The sequence below is a fragment of the Giraffa tippelskirchi genome, chromosome 2 (assembly GCF_054371585.1).
Source record: "Giraffa tippelskirchi isolate mGirTip1 chromosome 2, T2T-mGirTip1v1.2.pri, whole genome shotgun sequence".
In the NCBI taxonomy this organism is placed as follows: Eukaryota; Metazoa; Chordata; class Mammalia; order Artiodactyla; family Giraffidae; genus Giraffa; species Giraffa tippelskirchi.
In genome coordinates, this window is record NC_137276.1 from 204,956,844 (window position 1) to 204,981,486 (window position 24,643).

The window sequence follows — 24,643 nt, forward strand, 5'->3', positions numbered from 1 at the left end:
ACAGGAATAGGGATATTTACCTGTAATTGTACAAAGAGTATGTAGAAACTGAGGTTCTCAAATATTAAAAACTGATAATATAGGATATTCCCAAGGTTCAGAACTGCAAGCTCATATTGGAGAAGATTACACAGTACAAGGAATGTTTTATTTTCTTATTCACTCATCATGAAAGTCTTTACTGAGTTAAGTGACTTTGGAATCATATGATTTACAGTTAGATATTCTGATTGTGTGGGAAAAGAACATTAGATATCATCAGGTTTGACTGCGTCTAGCTGTTTTTATTATGTAATTTTAAAAATTAAAAAATTTTTAAATTAAAAATCAAAATTAACAACCTGTAGCATTGGAAGCAAGAGTGGACAAAGCCTGTTTCTCTATCGATTTTAACTAATTAATCCTAGCAGTGTTAATGGAATAGTGGGAAAGAGCAAGGATTTTGAATCTGATTTTAGAATTGGATCCCAGCACTGTCACCTTCCAGCTGAGTGACAGCAGAGAGTCTCAGTCCCCCCATATGGATACCAGATAACAACACCACACCTCATAAAGATGCTGTTGTGATTAAGGAGATGATGGACATTTCATATTTATTTTCCTTCCATTTCTTTTCTTCCTGCTTAGACATGATAATAAAGAATAATTTATTATGGTTTTTATAGAGATACTGATTGCCATTTATAATTGTTACTATTGAGGTTAACTAATCACGTGTTATAAATGTCACTGGAATTAGAACATTCCTTTCTTCAAGGTTCTGTGTTATGAGAAATGTTGCATTTCTGTGTTTTTTGTTATGATTTCCAAAGGTTTTGGCTCCTCTGTCAAATAACTTTTTTTTTTTTTGCTGTTCATCCTCTTTGGATGATTATATGCTAACAGAGTGTGTTTTCTTTTGAAGTGTATTCCTCAGAAACAAAGTTCAGTGGGATGTCTTGTAAAAAGAAAAATAAAAACAGTTCAATGGCCAAATAAGTTTGAGAAATGCCACATATTATATTCTTCTTCTAGCACACATAGTGTGCATTAGCAAGATTAAAAGATTCTGAGAACCACAGCTCTCTTTTTTGAGCAAACAATCTGAGAAAAGATTATTCCACAGAGCATTTTGAAAATTTAGCCTTTAACAGAACAGAGAGCATTTTTATTGCTGAAACTCCTTTACTGAATGCTGCTGTACAAACATCATGGTGAAAACTTGGGCCCAAGTTCTCCACTTCCAAAGGCATGCTGGCCGTGGTCCAGGTGTATGGGGCCATAGGTTAGAGATGGAGGGAGTCCTGAGCTCCACTGTATTTTCATGGAGCTTGGGTGATCTCCAGTTTCTGTAATTGGCCGTTACTTCCTCTATATACTCTCCGTAGACAGTTTTATTCTTTCCCAGGCTTTCAGTCTCCAGCTTGATTCTCATCTACAGATCCAGCTGAGAATTTTTTTTCCTTGAGGTCTGGATATGTCATTGGCAACTAGTTGTCTTCATTTGTATATTCTGGAAGTATCCTGAACTCTCCATTACTCATGGTGAATAAATCATCTCTGTTCTTCTTCCTCTGACCATATTCACTCTTTTATTCTCGACCTTCTCTGGGGCTGCCCTTCACCCATTGGGCAGACCAGAATCTTGAACTTTCTCTACCTGCTGCTTCTCCTCCATCTTGTGCATTTTTCATTTCCGTCTTTTCCCAAATTGCCAGTGAGTATATCCTGTTGATATTGTAACTATTTCTAGATTCTTCCTTCTGTCTCCCTTTCTGTCACTCAAGATCCAAGTACAAGCTTTCAGAATTTATTATTGAAAGAGTACAAAAGTATCCTAACTCATCCCTTCCTAGCTAGCTGCTGCATTCTAGTGTCATAGTACCAATAGTGAGCTTTTTAATACCAAACTTGCGCATGCAATCCCTTGCTTACAGTATTTGAATGTTCTTATTGCCACATTACCTGCCTCCGGAGAAATCTGTATGCAGGTCAAGAAGCAACATTTAGAACTGCACATGAAACAATAGACTGCTTCAAAATTGGGAAAGGCTGTTTAGTGGCACCCTGCTTATTTAACTTATATGCAGAGTACATCCTGCAAAATGCCGGGCTGCATAAAGCAGAAGTGGGAATCAGGATTGCCGGGAGAAATATCAATAACCTCAGATATGTAGATGACACCACACTTTTGGCAGAAGCAAAGAGGAATGCAAGAGGCTCTGATGAAAGTGAAAGAGGATAGTGAAAAAGCTGGCTCAAAATTCAGAAAACTAAGATCATGGCATATGGACCCATCAGTTCAGTTCAGTTCAGTCGCTCAGTCGTGTCCGACTCTTTGCTACCCCATGAATTGCAGCATGCCAGGCCTCTCTGTCCATCACCAACTCCCGGAGTCTACCCAAACCCATGTCCATCGAGTCGGTGATGCCTTCCAACCATCTCATCCTCTGTCGTCCCCTTCTCCTCCTGCCCCCAATCCTACCCAGCATTAGGGTATTTTCCAGTGAATCAACTCTTCGCATCAGGTGGCCAAAGTATTGGAGTTTCAGCTTCAACATCAGTCCTTCCAATGAACACCCAGGATTGATCTCTTTTAGGGTGGATTGATTGGATCTCCTTGCAGTCCAAGGGACTCTCAAGAGTCTTCTCCAACACCACAGTTCAAAAGCATCAATTCTGCGGCGCTCAGCTTTCTTCACCGTCCAACTCTCACATCCATATATGACCACTGGAAAAACCATAGCCTTGACTAGACAGACTTTTGTTGGCAAAGTAATGTCTCTGCTTTTAAATATGCTATCTAGGTTGGCCATAACCTTCCTTCCAAGGAGTAAGCGTCTTTTAATTTCATGGCTGCAGTCACCATCAGCTGTGATTTTGGAGCCCCAAAAAATAAAGTCTGACACTGTCTCCCCATCTATTTCCCGTGAAGTGATGGGACCAGATGGCATGATCTTAGTTTTCTGAACATTGAGCTTTAAGCCAACTTTCTCACTCTCCTCTTTCATTTTCATCAAGAGCCTCTTTAATTCTTCTTCACTTTCTGCCATAGGGTGGTGTCATCCGCATATCTGAGGTTATTGATATTTCTCCCAGCAATCTTGATTCCAGCTTGTGTTTCTTCCAGCCTAGCGTTTCTCATGATGTACTCTGCATATAAGTTAAATAAGCAGGGTGACAATATACAGCCTTGACGTACTCCTTTTCCTATTTGGAACCAGTCTGTTGTTCCATGTCCAGTTCTAACTGTTGCTTCCTGACCTGCATACAAGTTTCTCAAGAGACAGGTCAGATGGTCTGGTATTCCCATCTCTTTTAGAATTTTCTATAGTTTATTGTGATCCACACAGTCAAAAGCTTTGGAATAGTCAATAAAGCAGAAATAGATTTTTTTTCTGGAACTCTCTTGCTTTTTTGATGATCCAGCGGATATTGGCAATTTGATCTCTGGTTCCTCTGCCTTTTCTAAAACCAGCTTGAACATCTGGAAGTTCACGGTTCACGTATTGCTGAAGCCAGGCTTGGGGAATTTTGATCATTACTTTACTAGCATGTGAGATGAGTGCAATTGTGCGGTAGTTTGAGCCTTTTTTGACATTGCCTTTCTTTGGGATTGGAACGAAAACTGACCTTTTCCAGTGTTGTGGCCACTGCTGAGTTTTCCAAATTTGCTGGCATATCGAGTGCAGCACTTTCGCAGCATCATCTTTCAGGATTTGAAATAGCTCAACTGGAATTCCATCACCTCCACTAGCTTTGTTCGTAGTGATGCTTTCTAAGGCCCACTTGACTTCACATTCCAGGATATCTGGCTCTAGGTGAGTGATCACACCATCGTGATTATCTGGGTCATGAAGATCTTTTTTGTACAGTTCTTCTGTGTATTCTTGCCACCTCTTCTTAATATTTTCTGCTTCTGTTAGGTCCATACCATTTCTTTCCTTTATCGAGCCTATCTTTGCATGAAATGTTTCTTTGATATCTCTAATTTTCTTGAAGAGATCTCTAGTCTTTCCCAATCTGTTGTTTTCCTCTATTTCTTTGCACTGATCGCTGAGGAAGGCTTTCTTATCTCTCCTTGCTATTCTTTGGAACTCTGCATTCCGATGGGAATATCTTTCCTTTTATCCTTTGCTTTTTGCTTCTCTTCTCTTCCCAGCTATCTGTAAGGCCTCCTCAGACAGCCATTTTGCTTTTTTGCACCTCTTTTCCATGGTGATTGTCTTGATCCCTGTCTGCTGTACAATGTCACGAACCTCTGTCCATAGTTCTGGTCCCATCACTTCATAGCAAGTAGATGGGGAAACAGTGAGAGACTTTATTTTGAGGGGCTCCAAAATCACTGCAGATGGTGACTGTAGCTATGAAATTAAAAGATGCTTACTCCTTGGAAGAAAAGCTATGACCAACCTAGACAGCATATTAGAAAGCAAAGACACTACTTTGCCAACAAAGGTCCATCTAGTCAAAGCTATGGTTTTTCCAATAGTCATGTATGGATGTGATAGTTGGAATATAAAGAAAGCTGAGCATTGAAAGATTGATGCTTTTGAACTGTGGTGTTGGAGAAGCCTCTTGAGAGTCCCTTGGAATGCAAGGAGATCAAACCAGTTAATCCTAAAGGAAATCAGTCCTGAATATTCATTGGGAGGACTGATGCTGAAGCTGAAACTCCAATACAATACTTTGGCCAGTTGATGGGAAGAACTGATGAAATGAAAAAGATCCTGGTGCTGGGGAAGATAGAAGGCAGGAGGAGAAGGGGATGACAGGGGATGAGACAGTTGGATGGCATCATCGACTCGATGGACATGAGTTTAAGCAAGCTCCAGTAGTTGGTGATGGACAGGGAAGCCTGGTGTGCTGCAGTCCATGGGGTCATAAAGAGTCAGACATGACTGAGTGACTGAAGTGACTGAACTGAACCAACTGCCTTCAGTTAGGTTCCAGAACTTTGGCTTGATGTGCAAAGCCCATCACATTACTGCTTCATCAGGCATGGGCTTCATAATCTCTGACATCCGCCTAAACTGAGATCACAAAAATGCACTGTATTCTTCTATATCTGTGCCTCTGAATGAAATCCTCTTCTTTCTTTTCATCCTGACTCATTTTTTAAAACTCACCTCAAGTTTCTTATGCTGGCATGTCTCTCTCAGGCAATCTTAATGTGCCCATTTTTTGTATTCTCATAGCAACCTATACATGTCAGTTTCCTATCTGAAATACACTTTCAGAATATAAATAAAATCTGCTTAAATTAAATATATATGTCCTCAGCAGTTGATCCTTATTAGCATACAGCTTTCATAGTTAGAGCCAAAATAAAGGCCAGTAATATAGTATAATGCTGTATTTTCTGGAGCTCTACAGTACTTGTATTTGAGTAATCTTAAATTCAATTTAAATTTCATTTGCCATCAGTATAGCTTTTGTGAAAGACCACGAATTTCCAAGTAATTTTTCCCCATCTTGCTCGCTTATTTCCTCCACTTCTGGAGCCTGGTTTCATTTAAAAGATTTATGATATATTGTATATGATGCACTGAACTAAAGCTATTTCTCAATATTTCAGATTACAAAATTATTACTCAATATTTCAGATTATATATTTTTTGTTTCATGGTGGACATAAGCAAATAATAGATCTTTTAGTTTCATCATTTCATTGTTAAATAGTAACTGTAGTAATTACAAATTAGAGCTATAAATAAACTCCATGCAGAGTTTATAGTCTAGTAGAGGTTAAACGGTGTGTATATATGGTTACAATTTAAAAATAAAATCTTTTGGGATTTCCCTGGTGATCCAGTGGCTAAAACACTGCACTCTCCATCCAGGGGGACCAGATTCAATCCCTGGTTAGCGAACAAGATCCCGCATGCTGCAACTAAGAGTTCACAAGATGCAGCTAAAGATTCCACATGCCCCAATGAAGATCGAAGACCACATGCCAAAACTAAGACCTGGCACAGCCAAATAAATAAAATATAAAATTAAAAAATATTAAAAATAAATAAAATGATAAAAATAAACATGAAATATTTAAAGTATTTTCATACAGAGCATGATAAATAAGCATCAGAGCATTCCACTCAAATAAGGTTTTGCTGTTAGCACTTTTTGTTTACTCAACATGTATTTATAGAATATGTGTAGTGTGTTCAGCAATCTGCCAAGTATAAGAGAAGAAACCGTGAGCTAAATTAGACCCACAGAACTTCAGAGTAATGGGAAAGACAGACAGTGTTCAAGGCATCTAGCAAATAAATTTAAAATATAATTCTCATTATTTTACCACAGGTTGTTTCATACCCTTGCTAAAAAGGAGCATTTACATTTTGTGGTAAAGATCAGAGAAGGTAGAGATTTGAAAGAGGAATGGGTATACACTAGAATAAGATCTTTTTGAGACCAGACCCTAAGGCAGGCATAGCCCTTTGAAGGAGGAAGCTTAATATATATATATGGAACAAACAGAAAACTCAGGTGAATAAAGCAGAGAAAGCAATGGAATAGGAAGGGTCCTGAGAGCTAGATAGGGAAATGAACACAGACTCTGGTAGGTCTTGTTAAAGACTTTAAGAGCAATGAGTTTATTTTAAGCGTCACCAAAATAGAGGAGGACCCAGATTGTATTTGCACTTCAAAGCCTTCATTTGGCTGCATTGAAGTGAAGCTATTTAAGAGCTTTCCTAAATCCTGGTGGGAATCTACAGCAGTTTGATCTGGGATGGTAACTGGCTGTACAGATTGCGATGAGCAGATTGATTTGAGAAATTTGAGGGAGGATTAAGGGACAGAAAGAGGTGTCAAGCAAGACTGCTTTCCACTTTTCTTTGTTCATTGAGATTGGAACAAATAAGAGGACAAATAAATAAATTGGAACAAATAAATCTCATTGGAAAAAATAAGGCACAAACAGAAAATACGTAAATGACACTCTCAAGACTTCGCTTATTAAGCAATACATATGGTCTAGAATGTAGCTCCTCACCTAATATCCTTTTCAATTTGGTATTTAATTATTTAAACTCAATTATGTAACATTTCATCTTTGCAATCTACTAAAGTAATAAAATAATGATGGGAGACTAATAAACTTTATTGAATAAAAACTCTGGGAAAGTATATATATGTGTATATATATAAATATGTATATATAACATATGTGTGTGTGTTGTGTATATAGATGTGTGTGTGTGTGTATGTATGGGGCTTCCCGGGTTACACTAATGGTAAAGAATCTGTCTGCATTACAGGAGACCCAAGTTCCATCCCTGGGTTGGGAAGAGCCCCTGAAGTAGGAAATGGCAACCCGCTCTAGTATTCTTGCCTGAAAAATTCCATGGACAGAGGAGCCTGGCAGGCTACAGTCCATGGGGTTGCAGAGAGTCGGAAATGGCTGAGCAATCCTTATGTTTATATATATGTATTAATATATATATGTACATATATTTATTATTTAGAAAGATATAAAAGTCTATATAAAGTTCCATCCTGCATATTTCACATAAATGTTCATTAATATATAGCATATATTTTACTAAAGTGTTGATTGATGTTTCATGGAGGAGGAGATTCCAGGAAGCCATGCCATTATTTGTAACAGTCAACAATTCTGTAACACATTCCTCTGCAAAAACAGGCTTGTACATGGTACAAACAGACAGGGTGATGGGTTCTGAAAAGATTTGTGGACAGGGGATTTGGAGAGTAGATGGTATTTGTACAGACAGAGTTTTAGCAAGAGCACTTTCTAAGTGGAGGGTCAAAAGGATTCAGGAATTAGAAAGTATGGTTAAAGTAGACACCAGAGGGATTAGTTAGGAAGGAGGCTAGGAAGAGTAGGTCAATACTATGCAGTATTTATTAGATGGTAGTGCTAACGCCTGGGCTTTTGATATAAGACTTTTAATTGTTTTCAAGTGATGATATGAAGCTATTTTGTCAATTCTTCTGCAGGCTCCCGTCTTCGTCAGGAAGATTTTCCACCTCGCATTGTTGAACACCCTTCAGATCTAATTGTCTCAAAAGGAGAACCTGCAACTTTGAACTGCAAAGCTGAAGGTCGCCCCACACCCACCATCGAATGGTACAAAGGTGGGGAGAGAGTGGAGACAGACAAAGATGACCCTCGCTCACACCGAATGTTGCTGCCAAGTGGATCTTTATTTTTCTTACGTATAGTGCATGGACGAAAAAGTAGACCTGATGAAGGTGTCTACGTCTGTGTAGCAAGGAATTACCTCGGAGAGGCTGTGAGTCACAATGCATCGCTGGAGGTAGCCAGTAAGTAAAATGGGCTTTTAGTTGGGGGGTGTGTGGCCTGTGAGTTGGTTGGAGGGATGGCAGTGTGGGATCATTTACCTTGTTCGTGATAAGAAAAAATTAAACATGTATCACAGGCTTTACCTGAGGAAGATCTGTAGCTTTATATGTGTATATAATCCACTGTTTATTTGAATTTTCTGGATTTCTCATCCTAACTGGTTATTCAAGATAAATTGGGATTCATACATTGTTGTGAACTGTTTTTCTTATTTTTTTTTAATTTAAGAACATTTTTATTTTATGATGGACTATGAGTTGATTTACAGTTTTGTGTTAGTTTCAGTAGCAAAGCGATTCAATTATACATATGTCTATTCTTTTTCAAATTCTCTTCACATTTAGGTTTTTTATAGTATTGAGCAAACGTCCTTGCATTGTATTTTACCTTTTGGAGCTGTTTTCTTTGAACATGCTCACTGAAACTGATTTATTCCCCTCCTTTGTTCGTTTTAAATATATAGCATATGAGGATGTAAGAAGAATACTGTAAGATATTTTTCGTTTTGTCTTCATTAGGAGAAATACTTTCAACTGGTAGTGGATGTTATGGTTTTAAACTGTTTCCAATTGTCAGAACTACATTGTACTTTGGGTAAAGCTAAATGTAGAGAAATGTATATGTATGCCTCATACTTTATCATCTTTGCTACACTGTAGTGCACCCTGAGAGGAAAACATGTGATGGGAATCCCTGGGTGGTTGATGGCTCTGTATATTTATGCAGATAAAACAGGCCCCTAATTTGAAATTACCTCAAGAAGGATTTGGTTAACTAATGATTCAGTTGTTATATTTAGAGTCTAGATGTGTATTGTATTGGAATTAGAATCAGGCTTTTCTTATTTTCAATAAGCACTCGAGTCAGAAAATTTCATTCCCTTGAAAGAATCCTGCTGAGTATATGTATATATGACAGAAATTGAGAATTGTATAGGAATTAGAGAGACAAATGAAATTTAGATCTAATTCACTTTGACTATCTATAATTATATATAAAATTGTATATGTAACTATGTCTATTTTTATGTGTAATGTTTTCCAAGGTGATTGATATTTTAATAAAATGGGCTTCTGGTAAAGAATCCGTCTGCAATGCAGGAGACCTGGGTTCGATCCCTAGGTTGGGAACATCCCCTGGAGAAGGCACAGGCTACTCACTCCAGTATTCTGTCCTGGAGAATTCCATGGACTGTATAGTCCATGGGGTCACAAAGAGTCGGACATGACTGAATGACTTTCACTTTCACTTTCTTTCATGTTCAAAATTCTAGTTATGTAATCAGTTTTCATAATCTTTAACATTACATCCAACATTCAACTAGAACATGACTATATAGAATCACAGATAATTATGAAACTGTAAACATAGCAAGGAATTTACAGACAGATTATTCCAACTCAATCATATTATTAATGTGGAATCAGTTCTAGAAAACTTAAGATGATTTGATTCACACTCACAGAGCCATGCAATACTGAATACTTGAGACAGAAGGCCAAAGATATCTTATATGAGCATAAAACTTAAATTAGATAGAATGAAAAATCATTTAATCATTTGAAACTGTGTCAAAACTAGACATTCACATTTTTAAAACATTTACTTGAAACCCAAGTTTGTATTTCTCTATTTGAAGTTAACTGATAATTAACTTACTGTACTTTCTCTTATTGCCTTGATTCTCAGAGTAGGTCTTAGAGCTAATAAATCAGTGATATGTAGAAAAAGTGGAATCACAACAGAAAGATATTTTTATATTTTTTATTTTATATTTTATATTTTTAAGATATTTTTGTATGTTTATTTTTTAAACTCAACTTTAAATGAAGCACAAGCAAAAGAATTTAAAGGTTCAACTTATTTATAAGAAGACATATGTTTTGCCAAAGACATCTTTTAAACTTACATTAACACTTTTCTAACTCTTAACACCATTATATTTAAGAATAATTATCTTCTGTGAAGATTAAGTGTAAGTTAATATTTGAGAGCAAATTTAAATCAAGAAAGATGATGTCGGCCTAGATAACCTAGGCCAACTCTTGTATGTAATACCTGAGGAACGAAAGACCAGGAGGGAAATCAGTGATTGTAAATTCTCTGGAATTATAATTCTTTATAAGAAATATGTAGCAACAGAAATATCAAAGATCATCTCATGTTTCTGTGTTGTTATCTACTCTCCTTGCATTCTTGTCATTGTCAGAGTTTTTTAAAAGTTGATAGACTTGAATTGAGTGTCTAAATGCTTACCCTCTATATCTTCCTTTTCAAAACACCTCTAGTTTTACCTCAGATGATCAAGATATCCTTAATGTATTGGGATTTAGAGACCTGTCTGTTTTAATCTGGCTTTTGTGCAGTTATTTTAAAAGGTACTGTTAGTTTCCAGTTAAGTTCTTTTCCTAACTTAGAAATTCCATAACCTTGAGAGTCCATTATGGGAAAAGTTCTTGCAGTCTCAGTCAACAAACATACGAAATTGAAAAAAGACAGATCATTATATAACGTTTACCAGTAAAATATTCTATTACACAGTCCCTTAATGCAGAGTTCACAAATATTAGTGGGATATTCCTGGCACATTCCAAAATGTTTTCAAGCTCCAGAGGGAAAAAATAATTATAATGTACTGAATAAAATTTAATGAAACTACTCTAGAAAATACTTTAAGATCTCATTCATTAACAATTCATATAGTTGGGAAGGGGAAAGTATATAGATATTATACATTTATCAAATATAGTTTGGTTTTAATGAGGATAGTATAATAATAAGGATCCATATTAGTGATAATAATTATTTGAAAAAGCTTAAGTAGTGTTTGCTTCCAATAATTTTTATACTAGTTAAATTGCAAAAATTAAAAGTATGTTTTTGATTAGATAAATTGTGTTATTTGGACATGTAAGTTATATGGGAAACATTAACTTCTCTGTAGTTAATTTTTCTTTTTTTTAATCATGGTTCAGTACACTACAAATAGATGTGTAGTAATTTAATTCATATATATTTCAGTTGTCTATTTTAGCCAGTGGTTACTGCTCATTCACCATTTTAACATATGTTTGCATTGTAAAATCAAAACTAGCCTTTTGTATGTTATATAAATACCAGACAGGAGGGTAGACGGGGAAACATGGGTCATATTTGCTATAGGTTAAATCTATAAAGCACTATTATAGCTTGGTTTTATTAGTTCCTGGAGAGTATTATTATTTTTTTATATTTTCTTAGTTTAGGCACCAGAAGTTCAATAAGAGATATTCTTTCTCCCAAAGGCTCAGACACAGGAAGACAAAGCTTGCATCTAATTTCTTAGTGATGCTATAGCCCAAAGTAATGGAATTAACAAAAGTATCTTGAGGCAACACTGGTTTCACAGCACAGTTGTTGGTAATGTCTTTAAAAACATTTATCTGTGTTTTATTTGCCTTTAAACCAAGTTTTACAGCTGAAACAACTGGATTATTTGGTTCCTAACAATTGTCAATTTCTCAAACAATGGGGAAAAAATGATATGGAAGGTCATTTCAAACTTTTATTTTTCTATAGAAATAATAATATTCTTGTCTTTCATGTTTTTAATATTTATTTAAATTTAAATAATGCACCAAGAGGATTGTATTTATTGGTTATTTTTAGGATTAGTTTTTTTTGTTTTCATTTAAATCCAGTTATATTCAAGTTTGGTTTCCTAGGTGGCACAGTGGTAAAGAATCCACCTGCCAATACAAGCATCGCAGGAGATGTGGGTTGGATCACTGGGTTGAGAAGATAGATCCTGGGCTGGGAAGATAGTTCCCTTAGAGGAGGAAATGGCAACCCACTCCAGTATTCTTGTCTGGGAAATCCCATGGACAGAGGAGCCTGGTGGGCTACAGTCCATAGGGTCCCAAAGAGTTGGATACAACTGAGCTCCTGAACATGCACCTGACAAAGCTGGACCCAGTGAAAATCACTGACCAATCTGTAGGTGATGATATTTGCTATGTGGTAAAAGTTGTATTCTTGTTCTTGAAAAATCAATTTTGATGCAATTAAATTTATCTCACACAATTATAAATTCTAAGAATTGGAATGCTAAGAAATATATGGTAGTCCTTACACCTACAGTTTCCATCCATCTTTGGAAGCTTATCTCTGTAAAGGTAAAAGCATTTTTAATTACAGATACATTTTTAAATTTTATTTTTAAATTACTATTTTTCTTTACAAGCCAAGAATGATATATCTTGAGGACTTTAATTTGTAAATTTGTAAATTTAAAATATATTTCTCTTTCTAAGACATAAAAACTCACTGTTTAATTCCATTTTGAGCTGAACTTTTTAAAACAGTCTTGCAAGTCATATTTCTTGTTTGTTTTGAACTAGCTTTATTTGATAGTCTACTGAACGTTTAGAAAATTTTATGGGTACGTTCTTTAATGCCCAACATTACCAAATTATTAAATACCAAGTTATTAAATTTAGTTCATCTTATGCCTGGCGTAAATTTATAGCACAGTTTTTTGACACAACTTATATTAATAAGTAATTCAATCTCGGATAATTGCATTGAATTTTAGGGAAAGTTTACTTGAACCTTGACCCTCATGCTTTCGATTGCAGAACATGTCTCTCTACGTCATCTGCTAAGCAGTGCATAGTCAGCATATGGCTATTTGTTTCCTATGTAAACTGTTTTCTCCTGAGGAAGAGAAATCCCTTCAGGCTAGACAGTCATCTGCTGGCTATCTTAGCAGCAAAACACAGAACTGTCTTTCCAGAAAAAAATAATTTTGTGCAATTGATCAGAGAGTAAGTCTTTCCAGATTTTATTAGCTAGGGTGCTTTTTAATAGTAATTATCTTGAGGTAGAATGTTTATATTTTAAAGTAATATTTTCCCACTACTGTCAATATATTATGATCTTTCATCGATATTGTTATTAAACAATGCTTCTTAAAGTGATTTAGAATTTGATTTATCTGATTTTCCTCATTTGGATAAAATGAGAAAGCGTACTGACCACATATGCTGAGAGCCAGGCGTTAAACGGTAAAACATATTTTACTGTTAAAATGTGTTTCTCAAATCTGAGCATGGAAGATGGAAGGATTACCCCTTTAGGTGAAATGGTTCAGATGAGCAGATAAAATCAGAATATGCCATCAAATTATAAAAGACTGATTGATTAATTGATGATTGATTATGCATCCAGTCAAGCTAACCCCTGTTATGGTCAGACACTAGTTATTCATTGAATATATATGTGTACCCACACGTGTATTGTTCCCTGAAAGACTTATCTTTGAAATTGAGCTAGTTCTATATTTCATCTTTGAAAATATTTCTCGTTTCCTCTACTTAATCTGTATCTTTTTAAACAGCTTTGCAGTTCTATTCTTTGATCAGTTTGTAAAACTTATATATATATCTATATATATATATGATTTTTCTTTTCAGTATTCAAAGGAAAAATATTAAAGACTTATTTAATTTAGTGATTTTAAAATATCTTTCCACCTTCTTGCCCACTTACATTCTAAAATACACTGGCTTTTGTTGCAAAATTCACATATTGTTGTTTCACTACTTTTTTCTCTTTCCCTCTATTGTGATCAGACACTAGGATCATTTATACAGAGGGAATCTAAATGTTTTTATATCAAAAATGGACTGACTCCATTTTGAATTTGAAGATTTGTGTGCTAATATAATAAAATTTAAATAAAATGTTTCAGTAATTAAATTTTCTTGAATTAATTTCTGGTTAAGTACAGAGCATATGGAGTATATTAAATTCCATCTTGAGTTGAATTCCTGGTAGGAGAGATTTACCCTTATCTTTAATTAGCATTGTTAATGCTAGACATGAAAATAGTATTGACTTATAGTATTTGATTATATTTACTTACAATTTGAGTTTTTACCACCAATAGAATGTAATTGTTCGTTGTTGCCATTCTTAGTTCGTTCAGGCTGCTTTAAGAATACCGAGTACCATGTACTTACTGAACAAACATATTTCTCACAGTTCTAGAAGCTTGGAAGTTGAAGGCCAGGGTGCCAGCATGGTCAGGTTCTGGTGAGACTTCTCTTCCTGATGAAGAGAAAGTTCTGGTTTCTATCCCTTTATAAGGCCTCCAATACCATCTCGGGGGCTCCATGCCCTCAATAATTCATTCTACCCTAACTACCTCCAAATACCATCATATTGGGGATTAAAATTTCAATATACACATTTGAGCAGAGCGGAGGGAAGAGGGGATACACAAACATTCTGTCCATAACTGTCTTTTATAGCAATTATTTGGAGATTTTATTTTATTATTTATTTTCTTATTTATTCTGTGGCACCAGGTCTTGGGGCATGCAGGATCTTCACTGTGGTATGTGGGATCTAGTTCCCAGCCTAGGGATTGAACTTGGGCCTCTCTGTATTAGGAGCACAGAATCTTAGCTATTGGACCACCGTGAAACTTGGATTTGTAGCTATTTTATCATCTCAAGTAACTGAGAAATGAAAATCAGAAAACCAGGGAGAAAAATCATATAATCTCAATGATGTAAGCAGTAAGCCCATCAGACCAATTGTTGCATCCAAATATGAGGTTTAAATTGTGTAAGGAATTGAGGATAGAAATATTATGTCTTCAAGTAAATATAGTGTGGATTTTGTGTTTGTTGAGAAAAGTAAGCACAGCATCTTTTCATTAAGAGGAGACAGTTTTCATTTTCTTTGAAATTAGATAAAAACTCTTTCTTTTTTTCTTGTTTTTGGTTTATCTTTCCAAAGAATATTTAGTATGAAGTGTAAAAGCAGAAACCCATATTCCATAACCCATGTGCGAGATGACAGTGACAATGAACATAAAGAGAAGGTTTGAGTTTCAATGGGTATCTTAGTCGAAAAGGACAAAGTCCATTGGCCGCTTGAATGTGGGTGTTAGAAGAGGTAGCTGTCAGAGAATGTACCATTTATTCATAAATATCCAACAGGTGATGTTCTATTTGTTAGTTAAACAAATCACAGGCTGTAGGCATGTGTTCAGTTGATTTCTTAGGCAAACTTTTATTGTTTTTTCTTTGGCTCACAAACCTGTTATATTTAATCTTTAGCAAATTTGTAGAAATATCTTAGAGTGCAGACATGTTATACATTTTCTTTCCTTTACTCCTAGTCTCAGGTTAGAGAATATGATTAGTAAGTTTTATAAAGATCATTTTTAAATAACTTAAAAGTTATGTTTTATTTCTAAATAATGGAACTAATATATGTTATTTAAAGAACATACTTGCTCTTTTAAAATACATGTTCTTATAATATCATTTGCCCGGAGTTAACCACTGCTGAAAGTTGGGTGGATATCCTTCTAGACATCCTAACATCACTATGCGTTCTCTAGGGAAACCTATTTACTATTCAGTTAATATTCAGTCTTTTCTTAGATGGAAAAAAAAAAAAGTAAGGCCTTGTCTATGTTGGAACACATCACTGTGTCATAAAGACTAAATGGAAGTGTTTAGTTCTCTAGACTGAATGCTACAAAACAGCTTCCATCTACTGAATATTACTATATACACCATCCTGGACCAGTTTCAGTCCAGTAACCTTGGGGTTAAAGGTTACATATTCCATCACCAGTCTCATGAGCCAGTCCTTTTATTTTCTCAAAAAGTAGCTGGTGTTTATATATGCTGAAAAGTACTAAGATGATTGTTTCAACACTATTTGATGCTTAGATATAAAGTCTCTTGAGGCTTTCAGGAAATCAATTCAGTATTTACTTATTTATGGGAAATTCTTGGCAGTGTCTCCTCATATCAATAATGCTGTCTTTAAAAAATAGTAAAATAACCAGGTGGATCTGGTTATCTCTTAAATCTTTTCATCATATCACTGCTCCTTGTCATCCTCCCAATTTACTTATGATTTAAATGTTAGACATCTTTCCCACATACACAGACTAACGTGTGAATTATTTGTATTTAGTTTAAATTATTTGCTTCAATGACAAGTTTATTCAATAAAACATACCTATACCTTCTTAGTATAGTTAATTTTAATTGATACAACATAAATTAACTTAAAACTTTCATTAATTATCTATTCAAAATTTTTTTTTGTCATGTTAGAATAAAGCCCCATTGAATGTTTTGGGGGCATAAAATTTCTTCCCTTAGTTACATAATATGGTCATTAAAAGTCAGATATTAAATAAAAATATGAAGAATAACAGAATATAGTTTGTCCAAAAAATTGATGTTTTTCCCAAAATAGCTCTATCTAGGCATTCTGCTTAGTTTTTGCTCTTCAATGGTAAACAAAAAGGAAAATGGTTTCTTCCTTCATAGAAATGACAATATAGTGGAAAGAGTGGGGTATGATGACAGAAAATAAGTAACTAACCCTACAGATAACTTTTCCTTAAAATTGTGACATGTGCCAAGAAGGATTAATGTTAAACCAAGAGCAGAAATACACGTGGATGTTAGCAAGATGCAAAGTAAAAGAAAAGCATCTTAAAGGCCATGAGAAAAGATAAACTTGGGTATATTTGAGAAAATGAAAGATGGCTAATATGGCCTATGACTAAGGAAAACAGCTAGAGATATGGGCCAGGTCATGCAGGGTCTTGTAACTGGGTTAATGTTGTTGGAGTATATGTTTAGTGCAATGTTGTTGTTGTTCAGTCGCTAGGTTGTGTCCCACTCTTGGCAAACCTATGCACTGCAGCATGCCAGGCTTCCCTGTCCTTCATCGTCTCCTTGAGTTTGCTGAAACTCATGTCCTTTGAGTCAGTGATGCCATCCAACCATCTCATCTTCTCTCGCCCCCTTCTCCTCTTGCCCTCAATCTTTCCCAGCATCATGGTCTTTTCCAGCAAATCTGCTCTTCGCATCAAGTAGCCAAAGTATTGGAGCTTCAGCTTTAGCATCAGTCCTTCCAATGAATACTCAAGATTTATTTCCTTTAGGATTACCTGGTTTAATCTCCTTGCAGTGCGAAAGACTCTCAAGAGTCTTTTCCAACACAACAGCTCGAAAGCATCAATTCTTTGGTGCTCAGCCTTCTTTATGGTCCAACTCTCACATCCTTTCATGACTACTGGAAAAATCATAGCTTTGGATATATGGGCCTTTGACGGCAAGTGATGTCTCTGCTTTTTAACATACTGTCAAAGTTTGTCATAGCTTTTCTTCCAAGGAGCAAGTATCATTGCATTTTGTAGCTGCAGTCACCATCCACATTGATTTTGGAGGCGAAGAAAATGAAATCTGACACTGTTTCCACTTTTTCCCCATCTATTTGCCATGAAGTGATGGGACCAGATGCCATGTTCTTAGTTTTTTGAATGTTGAGGTTTAAGCCAGTTTTTTCACTCTGTTCTTTCACTTTCATCATTAGACTTCACTTCCTGCCACTCAAGTGGTATCATCTGCATATCTGAGGTTATTGATATTTCTCCCGGCAATCTTGATTCCAGCTTGTGCTTCCTTTAGCCTAGCGTTTCTCATGATGTACTCTGCATATAAGTTAAATAAGCAGGGTGACAATGTACAGCCTTGATGTACTCCTTTCCCAATTTGGAACCAGTCCATTGTTCCATATCCAGTTCAAACTGTTGCTCTTGTCCTGCATACAGGTTTCTCAGGAGACAGACCATGTAGTCTAGTATTCCCATCTCATTAAGAATATTCCACTGTTCCACTGTGATCTACATAGTCAAAGGCTTTAGCGTAGACAGTGAAGCAGAAGTAGATTTTTTTTTTAATTCCCTTGCTTTTTCTAGGATCCAGCATATGTTGGCAGTTTGATCTCTGGTTCCTCTGCCTTTTCTAAATTGAGTTTGTACATTTGGGAAGTTCTTGGTTCACATACCGCTAAAGCCTAGCTTGAAGGATTTTGAGCATAATCTTGCTATCATGTGAAATGAGTGCAATTGTGTGGTAATGAATGCCACAGAAGATTTTTAAGCAATGGTGGAGGTGACATGATCTGATTTATATTTTGAAACTTCACTCATGTGATACTTGCTTGCTACATGAGTAGAGAATGGATTAGAGAATGATTGGGGGAGGTCAGTTAGGGAGCTATTGCAGTATTACAGGCAGAGGAAGGTGCCAGTTTGAAATAGAAGTAGTAATGGAGATGAAAAGTGAAGATTAGATTCGTATATTGAAGACTTGCTTTAACTTTATAGAGTGAGAGAGTAGAAGTTGAGATTTTACAAGAGATGCAACTATTGCTGACGGTGAAGTCAAGGTCAAGTCTATGACCATGCAGATGAGACTGAAAGTTTGGATTAGGTTTTGTTAGCTGTGATTGGCGAACAGTAGTTCAGTACGCTGCAGCCCATCACAGTTTCAAGAAATGGCACTTTCCTCTGTACCCTCATTGTGGAATGTGCTTCTCTTCCCGTTCCACTGGTCATTCTGTTATAATCAGCTCAAGATTTACCTCCTCTGGATCCATCTGTGATTCAAGTACTCATTGACATTCCTGGCCCGTTGTTTAAATGATGTGATCTAACGTGTAACTTGAAGTGTTTAACATCATAAAACATCAGAATGCCACTTCTAGAAACAATCTCATTTCCACTTCTTTGGAAAAGCAAGTGGTTCATATGATCTTAAACACTCATTTGAAGCCATGGCTCTTAGAATACAGTCTCAGTATTGTTTCCCTGGGAGTTTTTCTTTCAAGGTTTTGCAATAGTTAATTGCTCTTTTGGGTGATGATATTACTCAGGAAATTAGTTGACTTCCCCTAGTACACAAAGTCAAAGGCATTTTTTAGATTCTAAGATTGAAGGCAGGAGGAGAAGGGGATGACAGGGGATGAGATGGTTGGATGGCTTCACTGACTCAATGGTCATGAGTTTGAGCAAACTCTGGGAGATGTTGAAGAACAGGGAAGCCTGGTGTGTTGCAGCCCATGGGTTGAAAAGAGTGGAACATGACTTAGAGACTGAACAACAACAACAAAATTTAGAATAGGCTCTCAGCAAAGTGACCCACTCTGAGTAAGTCAACCTGTGTTTATATTGTAGACTGGCTGATAAAAAACAGAGCTTTAAACTTCCTGGTTGATAAGGAAACAATTAATATTGATGGTACCTGAGGGGTTTCTCAAGAAACTTTACATATGCAAAACAGGACCTAATCATATTTGCTTTATATTTCTGGATAGAGGGGACATACACAAAATAATTATTCTGTAAAGCAGAATTAATTGCATTCCTGTACTTTGCCAGTAATCTGTATATGTAAAGCTTTTTCAGAGTCCAATAGATTTATATTTAATGAAGCAAATTTGATGAGAAATCAAAGGAAAATTACAGCATAGTAATGTTTTGCATTATTTATTACAATCTTAGGCTTTGGTCTGTGGTTGATGAGATTTTTTAGAAAAAGTTAGAATAAGATTTCCCCTAGAAATCTGGGTGCTGCAATAACTAGGAATGGATAAGAAAGAGAAGAAAGCCATATGGATGGTAATGCCTCCAGCCGTTTAGGGGAGGCAAACTCAGGAAGGATGTGAGAAGGACTGGGTCTGCTACAAGCAGCAGCTGTAGGTTCCTGCTCAAAATACGATCCATGGACCAGCAGCAGTGGCATCACCTGGTAGCAAGTTGAAGATACTGAAAGCAGGGCCCTGCTCCAGACCACCTGAATCAGACAGTATACTTAAACAATATTTTAAGGCAACTCTATGCAAATCCCAGTTTGAGAAGCAGTGGTATACATTGTGCTGAACTGGAGTTCATAGATCCCTGCTCATCCCCTAGAGCTCCAAACACCTTTTGAGGACTTGAGCCCGATGTGGTTACTTTTGGGCTTCCCTGATGGCTCAGAAGATAAAGAATCTGCCTGCAGTGCAGGAGACCCAGGTTTGATCCTTGGGTTGGAAAGATCCCCTGGAGAAGAAAATGGCTACCCTCTCCTGTATTCCTGCTTCTGGAATTCCATGGATAGAGTAACAGAGAAAGGGACTCAAGGAGAGGGGAGGAGGAGAGAGAGACAGAGACAGGAACAGAGAGAGATAGAGAGAGAGAGCGTGTGCTGGAGAGGGGTGTGGGGTGGGTACTGGTAGGGTAGGGATAAGCTTGGAAGAGCAGAGAAATCCATTTGCTTGGATGAATAAGGAAAAAATGGCTTCCTCTATATGAATATTTACAGATAGTGGAATGTTAAGCAGAGAAGAAGATACTCAAATCTTTATTAATATCCATACCATTTTTATCAAGAAAAGTAATATGTGAAATGTATCCTAGATGTTTCTAAGTGAATTCATGGAAGGCTGATCCACAAGTGAAATTCTAGATTCCTTGCCTCACTTTTCTAGACTGAAAACAGTACAATAAACAAAACTAGGTTTTATTAATAAGAATGGAATTGTGCTGGAAGGGTCATTTGGAAATCATTTAATCTGTCCTTCTGACTGTTAGTTGAAATTACCTGAAGATCATTTGTTGTATTAAAAGAGATTCAGAACCAAAGATTATCTCTCCCTGATCATCAGTATCCTTTATATGCATCAGCATATGTTAACACAAAGTTTTTAATTTACTCAAGTTCTATTCTGTAGCATGACTTTCTTTTCATATTGTGTGGTAAATGATAACAGAAAAGCCATTTTTAAATTACAGCATCTCTTATGTTTGAAAATCATTAAGTGGGACCTAATTTTTCCTTCTAATCAAAGCTGTGGTTTTTCCAGTAGTCATTTTTAGTGAGAGTTGGACTATAAAGAAAGATAAGCGCCGAAGAATTGATGCTTTTGAACTGTCGTGTTGGAGAAGACTCTTGAGAGTCCCTTGGACAGCAAGGAGATCCAACCAGTTAATCCTAAAGGAAATCAGTCCTGAATATTCATTGGAAGGACTGATGTTGAAGCTGAAACTCCAGTACTTTGGCCACCTGATGTGAAGAACTGACTCATTTGAAAAGACCCTGATGCTGGGAAAGATTGAAGGCGGGAGGAGAACGGGTGACAGAGAATGAGGTGGTTGGAGGGCATCACCGACTCAATGGACATGAGTTTCAGTAAACTTCGGGAGTTGGTGATGGACAGGAAAGCCTGATGTGCTGCAGTCCCTGGAGTCGCAAAGAGTTGGACACGACTGAGTGACTGAACTGAACTGAATTTTTAGTAAAGTGCATCTGATGTGTAATTTAGGTTTCTAAGTATAATAAAACAGTTTCTAATCAGTCTTTTAATATCCAAAGTGGAAATTGTAGCTTTAGTAACATTCTCAAATATGTAGTTTTTTAACCTAAGGTTTAAATTGAAGTTTTAATAGCGCTTATGACCTTTTACACTTGTCAAGAGAAATAAAGGTTTATGACCAAGTTATTTAGTATGCCTGAACAGGGACATTTTTAATCTTCTCTAGTGAATGATGGAGTAAAACTTAGAGTAAAAGCTGGAAAGTTAAAAAGAAAGTGAGAAAAGGCACCCCCACAAAGGGTTTATATTTTGCCTCAATCTTTTCCATCACCCTGTATCTCTTCACCAGATAATACTGTACTTTATCTGTACTGAGTCACATTAAGTTACCCTTTTATTAGATTCTTATGTCAGTCTGACACTAGAAAATGGTTTAGGAGCCTGTGTCTGATGTAGAAGAACATATATCGCATTTTGATCGTATAATTTAGCACTTGTCATCCTGATCCAAATTATTTCCCTTGGCTCTAAAATAGAAGTGTAAGACAGGTTGCCACCTTATTGAACCATGTTTACGAAAATTCTTGGAAAATGGGATTGCAATATATTTTCTTTTGGGTCCACCTCAAGAAAGCAAGCAGTAGTGAACCAAAATCCCACAGGAGAGGAGGAAATGTTCTAGGACCAGTAGATTGAGATCCTGCTGATAGTCACCTTTTCCCCTGTTTCTCTCATCTTTTGTCTAAATCACCAAAGCCTAAAACTTGAATGATCTCAGAATTCTATGGTTAGGCTTCCTGACATTCATAAGCAATAAAGTCAATTCTTGTTAAAAAGTAATGATCACTTAGGTCTCTGTATGGTTTCCCATGAAATAGGTTCCTTCTGGACTGTGTTGGTTATGATTCTTCAATTTCATTTAAAATTTTGATCATCAACTTCAGGTGAGTAACAGTACATTTCTTATGACCTGTTCTAAGAAGAGTTTGTGTTCTTTTCATGTAAGGGATTTTCTTAAGCTATTAGCCCCATGGCTCTTAGAATTCCATAGAATGCATTATGGAAACTCTTCATAGTTAGATGTGATTAAATCTGTCCAGTTAAAATAAATTTTGTTCCCAGTACACTCAGTAAGTGATTACTTAGCATAGCTGTCTGGCCTTGGTGAAGTTACTTAGCCTTTCTGTAGTCTAATTCTCTCACCTGTAAAGTGGGTATATTATTCTACTTACCTTACAGAGCTTTGGAGAGGATTAAGTTAATATGCATAATGTGCTTAGAACTGGTGAATAGCAAGCACTGTGTGAATGGTAGATTTCGTTGCGTGTGCTATTTACTGCGCCAGCCACATTACTGGGCTTACTTCTTCCATTCCTATGGTCCCAAAGAATGTATCTCTTGATTTCAGAAAGGGGGATTCTGAAAACCTAATAGCATATATGGGTACATTTAAAAAAAGCTTCTTGTTCCCTGTGGTAGTCGTCTTATACACAAGTATGTTTGAAATCCACAGAAGTATTTGTTAAATGACAAGTATTCTTCATATATCAACAGTATACAGCATGTCTTCATAACAATGTATATTTGAAGGTTTGTAAAGCTATTGTTATTGGCATGGTTAACATTTAAATATTTTACTGTGGCCTTTCTCAAAATACATTCCAGTGAATTATTTCTGTGAGCTGTTATAAAATAATTTGGAAAATACATCTATAAACACATCTTCTTCTGTAAGACCTCCATGTTTTAAAAATATTAATGATGTGAAATGCAAGTAGGAGATCTACATTTTTATGATTCCCACATTTAAATGAACTGTCAAAATAGTTTTTCAGAAAAAAAATTCTTTGTACCACAAATATTTGGTACTTTGTGGGAGGATATACAATTTCAGAAGTGGGTATCTTGGATTCAGGTGTGTGGTCATCTTCATGGTTCCCTTGTTTTAAGATCATCCGAATAAGAATGTGGTATACTATTGCTTCCATTTTGTGTCTAGAGATGTTTTCTTCTCCTGTATCAGCATGTCGAAGGCTGTAACAAGGATCCATTCAGTATTCCAAACAAACAATTTAAATATGGTGCTCTACCCAAACTTTGCAAAGAGATGCAGAGCACAGTGTGTGGCCTTCCCTACCCTTCTCTCTCACTAATATCCTGTTACTCTTAATAGCCTTGACCTCAGCTTTCTAAACTTTGCCTTCTATTATGGATATAATTTACCTCTTGCAGCCATTTGACACAGTTGACCTTCTTTGTGAAATATTCTCTTTCCCAGAATATCATGGCACCCAGCTAGATCAGGATTGTATCCTACTGCATGTAACCAAAATCAGACAATTTAGTCAAATAAGTTTAATTTGATTCTGGAGGACAGCTGCAGAGAGAAAGTAGAAAAGTATGATGACTCCAAGGGACCACTAAGAATCTAGCTTCCTTTGATTATTTTCTGTTCTGCCATCCTTAGTATGTAACTTTTTCTTGTGGTTGTAAGGGAATTTGCTGCATCTCTCAGTGTTACCTCTCTGTGCTATCCTTGAAGGAGGAATGTAAAATATCATTAGCCTATTTTGTTTTTTTTTTTTTAGAAAAATAGTAAATTTCCTGGAAGTCTCATCCAACTAGAATTTGATTATATCTCATTGCCTCAAATGATGTTCAGTGGCCACCCTTAGTTTCAAAGTTGCATGAAGAGATGTGTTTTTAGCGGGCTTATTTCTTCTCCAAAGAAAATCTGGTCTTTTGTTGAAGGAAGATACAGAGATTGGATATTTAATAGGCAGCTAGCAAGGTCTACCATGCAAATGCTGTGGATTTTCTTCTTATTTGTCTGGTTCTTCCTGAAATGTTCATATTCCGGGAGGATTTTGCTCTGTGGTCTACTCTGGGGTGACCACACCTTCTTTCTTGGATTCAGTTGTCAGAGTTGTCCTGTTTCATTCCTGTTCTTTTCTCTCTAGGCAGCCCCTACACTCAGCTCCATTTGGAAGTCCTAGTGGCACCTCCTGCTCAAGTATCCAGAAAGAGACTCTTCATCTTCCTTTCTCTCCCTGCCTTTCCTCTATGATTTCCTAACTATGACAGTGACACCCCGCTGCCAGCTATCCAACTGGCCAGATCAGAAACCTGAGATCAATTCCTGCCTCTTTTCTTTCCATCAGTCAC

The 24,643-nt window shown here is 36.3% G+C and overlaps 1 protein-coding gene across 3 annotated transcripts in view; it reads left to right on the forward strand.

Moving 5' to 3' along the window:
* ROBO1 (roundabout guidance receptor 1) overlaps window positions 1-24,643 on the forward strand; it is a 1,242,585-nt gene that overhangs the window by 870,182 nt on the left and 347,760 nt on the right. For all 3 annotated transcript variants that reach the window (XM_081552483.1, XM_081552494.1, XM_081552499.1), the window contains one exon: window positions 7,948-8,274. In XM_081552483.1, the coding sequence (XP_081408609.1) occupies window positions 7,948-8,274 (327 nt within the window). The remainder of the gene's footprint in view (window positions 1-7,947; window positions 8,275-24,643) is intronic.